At 43.3% G+C, this 5,910-nt stretch overlaps 1 protein-coding gene across 1 annotated transcript in view; it reads left to right on the top strand.

Moving 5' to 3' along the window:
- Positions 1–5,534, top strand: part of LOC115790300 (B-cell receptor CD22-like) — a 124,472-nt gene extending 118,938 nt beyond the window's left edge. Inside the window, exons 9-14 of the mRNA XM_030744108.1 lie at positions 1,269–1,529; positions 2,971–3,231; positions 4,726–4,750; positions 4,848–4,908; positions 5,055–5,224; positions 5,389–5,534. Coding sequence (XP_030599968.1) covers positions 1,269–1,529; positions 2,971–3,231; positions 4,726–4,750; positions 4,848–4,908; positions 5,055–5,224; positions 5,389–5,452 — 842 coding nt within the window. The 3' untranslated portion in view covers positions 5,453–5,534. The remainder of the gene's footprint in view (positions 1–1,268; positions 1,530–2,970; positions 3,232–4,725; positions 4,751–4,847; positions 4,909–5,054; positions 5,225–5,388) is intronic.
- Positions 5,535–5,910: the final 376 nt, after the last annotated feature.

The following is a 5,910-nucleotide window of genomic DNA, read 5'->3' as shown; positions in this document are numbered from 1 at the left end:
GTTTCCCTCTCCATCAGTGTGTGAGTTTACTCAGGAGTCTTCACTCACACTTCACCACCTAGTAGAGATTTAACATAACTGCACCTTAAAGGTACGCTGTGGAAAATCTATGACAGCATCACAGCTGCTGCAGATTTGTTAGCTGAACATCCAGGATGTGATTCTCCTCTTTCAGCACATCCTAAATGTGCTCTATTGGACTGAGATCTGGTGACTGTGGAGGCCATTTAAGTACAGTGAACTCATTGTCATCTTCAAGAAACTAGATTATTTGAGTGTGTTATCCTGCTCGAAGCAGACATCAGAAGATGGGCATACTGTGGTCATAAAGGAGCAGAAATTGTCAGCAACAATATTCAGGTTGGCTATGGTGTTTAAATAATGCTCAGTTGGTACTAAGCAGCCCAAAGTGTGCCAAGATAACACCCCCCACACCATTACAGCACCACCACAAGCCTGAACTTTTTTTCCAACCTTGTATTTTCCAATTTTGGTGAGCCTGTGTGAATTGGAGCCAGAGTTTCCTGTTCTCAGCTGACAGGAGTGTTGCTGCCAAAGCCCATCTCCTTCAAGGGTTGAATGTTGTTCATTCACCTTGGTACTTTGGTTGTAACAACCAGTTATTTGAGTTGCTTTTGCATTCCTATCATCTTAAAGTAGTCTGGCCATTCTCCTTTGACCTCTGACATTTTCTTCCAGAAAACTGCCGCTCACAGCAAGTGTTCTGTTTTCCGGACCATTCTCTGATCTTCTGGGATTTTCCAGTACAGTCATCTCTTACTAGTGACGGTCGTGCGGGAAAATCCCAGGAGATCATCAGTTTCTGAAGCACTCACACCGGCTCGTATGGCACCAACAACAATGAAACTTTTCTTCAAACTTGATGCTCAGTTTGAACTTCAGCAGTTTGTCATCATGTCTCCATGCCTAAATGCTTTGAATTAGTGCCATTTGAATGGCTGATTACTGAGCAATGGAACCTAATAAAGTGGCTGATGAGTGCATTTAAGCGAGTTACTCCATCATTTGCAGCACATGCATTTTGTGCATTTTGGCTTAGTTTTTGTCAAATAAATAATGACATGGTGTGATGCATCATGTGTTGTTCATCAGTGGTTGTATATAAATCATTTTAGAACCTGGTAAGGAGCAGATGATTTTTTATCATGTCCTGATATGTAAAATCATGGAATTCAAAGAGAGTGCACTTTATTTTTCATAACTATTTTGTTTAATTTAGTTTTTTGTTTTGCTTTATTTTTCTTCAGATGCTCCAAAGCTTCCCTCTGTGTCAGTGAGTCCCTCTGCTGAGATAGTGGAGGGCAGCTCAGTGACTCTGACCTGCAGCAGTGATGCTAACCCAGCAGCTAATTACACCTGGTACAAGGAGGATGGTCATAAACCTCTCAGTGAAGATTCACAGCTTGTCTTCAGCTCCATTCAGTCCTCTGACTCTGGACAGTATTACTGTACAGCTGGAAATAAGCTGGGGATGAAGAAGTCTGGATATAAACGCATTAATGTGAAATGTGAGTAAAATAACTAATTTAGGAGTTTTTTCAGCTTTTCCTCAATAACATTCACATCCTACCTGTTCAGTAGCTTATTGAGCGACTTCAGGTGATAAAAAGTACATTTTAGAGATTATTGTTCTCCCTGTTATGTGTTCAGGACAGTAACTCAGGGATTTATCACAGGTTCCTATGACAACCTCTACTCATCAGACATTCAATGCAAACTTGCAACTCTTACCTTTAAAATACCTTCACATACAGTAATGGGCTCCCATGCTGCACTTGCTGCAGCTTGTTTGATGGAAAATAAAAAAAGAAATTTCTCAAAGTATATGATGAGTCCAGTGCTCACTCGCCCTGTGGGCAGTCTTTGTCCTCTTCCGAGCTCGTATCCTCTACCAGAGGCCTGGGAGCTTGAGGGTCCTGTGCAGTATCTTAGCTGGTCCCAGGACTGTGCTCTTCTGAACAGAGATCTTGGATGTCATTTCTGGAATCTGCTGGAGCCATTCTCCCAGTTTGGGGGTCACTGCCCCATGTGTTCCGATTACCACAGGGACCACTGTTACCTTCACCTTCCACATCCTCTCCAGCTCTTCTCTCAGCCCTTGGTATTTCTCAAGCTTCTTGTATTCCTTCTTCTTGATGTTGCCAACACTTGGTATTGTAGTGTCTTTCTTCTTCTTTTTGTCCACCACTACTATGTCCGGTTGGTTAGCCGTCACCAGTTTGGCCGTATCTGGAAGTCCCACAGGATATTCGATCGGTCACTCTCAACCACTCGTGGGGGGGGTGTATCCCATTCTGACCTCGGGACTTCGAGGTCATATTCAGCACAGATGTTCCTGGATACTACGCCAGCCACTTGGTTATGGCATTCCATGTATGCCCTGCCTGCTGGCACCTTGCACCTTGGATTGGATTGTCTCAGGGGCATCTCTGCACAGCCTGCACCTGGGGTCTTGCCTGGTGTGGTAGACTCCACCTGTGCTGCCATGATTAGTGCCTCTGTGCTGTCTTTCAGCCCAGCTTTGTGCAGCCATTAGTAGGGTTTTTCAGCTACATCTTCTGTCTATACCAGGAGTAAACAAGACATGGATTCACTGATCACAGCACTACCAGAAGGCAACATTTTAGACACTGAGGATAGCAGCAAGTACCTTAGAATCTCACAGATGAACAAGATCCAGGCAATCAATACCTGTGCTCTGCTGTATATTTCTGACTGTGCATGTGCGTCTTTAACTTTGTTTAGACATCTGCAAAGTTGTCTTTTTAAATGTGCTTTCACACAGTAAATTCATGCTGCATGGGTAATCTGTTTGTGTCAGTTAACACAAAATGATAACTGCAGAAAAGCAACACACAAGATTTTGCTGTGACTTCACTTGTGCAACACTTATGACAAAGACATGCTGATATCATCACATCAAAAACAATTAATATGAATTTCCTCCAGATGCTCCAAAGTGTCCCTCAGTGTCAGTGAGTCCCTCTGCTGAGATAGTGGAGGGCAGCTCAGTGACTCTGACCTGCAGCAGTGATGCTAATCCAGCAGCTAATTGCACCTGGTACAAGGAGGATGAAGACTCAGCAAAAGCATCAGGACAGAACTTCACCATCACTGACATCAGACCTGAACACAGTGGGAGTTATTACTGTGTCGCCCAGAACACCAGAGGATATCAGAACTCCACCTTACAGCTGACTGTTGTGGCAGGTAATTATCCATCCATCCATCCATCCATCCATCCATCCATCCATCCATCCATCCATCCATCCATCCATCTTCTTCCAGTTATCTGGAGCCCGGTTGCAGGGGCAGCAGCCCAAGCAGAGAAGCCCCAGACCTCCCTCTCCCCAGCCACCTCCTCCAGCTCATGCAGGGGGAGCCCAAGGTGTTCCCAGATTAGCAGAAAGACAAAATCTCTCCAGCGTATCCTGAGTCTGCCCCAGGGCCTCCTCCCAGTAGAACCTGCCCAGAACACCTCACCCAAGAGGCGCCCAGGAGGCATCCTAGTTAGATTTCCAAATCACCTCAGCTGGCTCCTTTCAATGTGGAGGAGCAGCAGCTCTACTTTGAGCTGCTCCTGAATGGCTTCACTCCTCAGTCTGTCTCTAAGGGAGAGGCCAGCCACCCTTCAAATGAAGCTCATTTCTGCTCCTAGTATTTATTCTTTTATTAATTACCCAAAGCTTGTGACCATAGGTGAGGGTAGGAGGTAGATTGACCAGTATTCTCTACCAATTTTGGCAGCAGCTGGAAGCTGCTTGAACCCCTCAAAGATCATACTCCTCACATGTTTACATTCTTAATTTTTATCATCTCTGTTGTCTGTGATATAAATCTGCTCTGTTGCTTTTCTGTATATAAACATCTGTTGCTCTCAGGAAGAACTCTGGCTGTATTGTTGGGCCTGTGCCAGTGGAGATGATTCAGTTCTTCTGGCAATACGACACCTTAACCTCCACTTGACTGATGGCTTTTCTTCACAAAGTGTCCTCCTCACTCCATGAGCTCAGTAGTAGAGTCTGTGTAAATATGCAGTCAAAATTACAGTTTAATGCAGATAAAAGTGCAGCAGTATTGTTGTTGAAGTTGTTGCAGCACACTGCACTGCAGGACTGTACAGCACATCTGTAGACCAGAACAACAGAGTCAGTGTTACTTTCTGTAGTCTCATCAGTGACACTGATTAACTTTATTCAGTTCAGTTTTATTTATTTATACCACCAATCCACAATAACAGTTGTCTGTGCACACATGTACATCCACGTTCTTGTGCTCTTCTTCAAAGAGTGCATTCTTTCTTAAATTCAGTCATAGTAACATTTATCCTACAATGTTACCTTCTCTCTGACCTCATCTTCATAAGTCAGACACAGAATGAGAAGTAGGAACTTGGGTGAAGGTGTTTGCAGATGTGCAGCAACTGCAGGCAGACTAAAGCAACTTAAACAGTGCGACAGTACGAGATCTGAGATTTGACACTGATGTGTAGAAGGACATCAGCTGATGTCACCTGGCATTGATGTCGCTGATCTGCTGAGACTGTGGCTTAGCCTGACTTCATCACATGCATGAACCAACACTGTGCTCAGTTGTTGTAATGCTAACTGAGCTGTCAGTGATTTCCTTTGGTCGTTGTTTCCACAGGAGTGGGAGGTTAGCAGCTGCTGGAGTAAGCTGCTGCTGTTCTCCTGCCTGTCATAGTCTTCTCTGTCTTCCTGTGGATTCGGTGAGCAGATCTGTTTCATTATTGTTTGCAAAATAAACTTTGATTTTAACAGTTTGTGAATGTCATCATTTTGTTCCTCATCATTTCTCACAACCAGAAAAAGAGGGAAGTCCAAGGAATCTGCTGAATCTGAAGACCAAACAAACCACAGAGAACAGGTGAAAAACAGCTGTTGGACCAAAAAAGCTACATTTTGGTTTGACAACTGACTGAGAAATACTGCTGGATAATCTTTCTTTACGTAAATTTCATTTTATGATATAATTTGAGATCATTTTTTCCTAAGCAGTGTTTACCTGATCAGAGACAGCTACAGGAGCAGGATGATCTTCAGTATGCCAGCATCCACTTCAACAACCAGGCAGATCCTCTCTACTCCAACATGAGAGCAGCTCAGCCCCGCAGACACACGGAGGAACAGGAAGTTGCCGAGTACACTGCTGTTAGATTTAACAGAGGCAGTGAAGCCAAGAGGTGAGCGGCTCCTCACACAGTGGCATTTTCCTCACTACAAGATTAAAATGAAATGTTTAAGAAATTGGTTGGCTGCTTTTGCTCTTCATCTTCACAAATAATGGAAATGATCTGAATTCATGACGTATCCTCCAAATCACTGAATTTCCTTCTTTGTTTCTCAGAGGCAGAAGTCACGAAACAGAAGAGTCGTCATGTGGATTGTACGCCACAGTCAACAAAACCTGATGAACATGACAGGCAGCTGATGGAGGGATATTTGACTTTTGTTTTAAATGTAAAGCTCAGTTGAAGTTATGTTGCTTCTAAAAATAGGTGCCATATTGTTATATTGCTAAATATTTTGAAAATTATTACTGTTACTGTGCTGTGAAAAGTATTTCTCCCCTTCCTGTTTTTTCTTGTTTCATATTTGTCACACTTACATGTTTGAGATCAAACTAATTCTAATATTACACAGAGATAACCCAGATAACCTGCCAGAGCTGCTGAATCATTTTAATAGAACCTGTCTGAGAAAGTGAAGCAGGCTGAAAGATCCAACAAAGCAAACAGATGGAAACAATCCTCAAGACTTTTGGGAAAATAATCTGCAGGCTCAGGAGAAAAAGTGACCTTTTTGAAACCTGACGTAAAAATAACAGCATTTCATAAAAAGAGCATCACACCAACAGTCAAACATGGTG

Source organism: Archocentrus centrarchus, chromosome 1, assembly GCF_007364275.1.
Source record: "Archocentrus centrarchus isolate MPI-CPG fArcCen1 chromosome 1, fArcCen1, whole genome shotgun sequence".
Lineage (NCBI taxonomy): Eukaryota > Metazoa > Chordata > Actinopteri > Cichliformes > Cichlidae > Archocentrus > Archocentrus centrarchus.
Note: the sequence above shows the minus strand (reverse complement) of the source record. Positions and strands in the feature narration are given on the sequence as shown.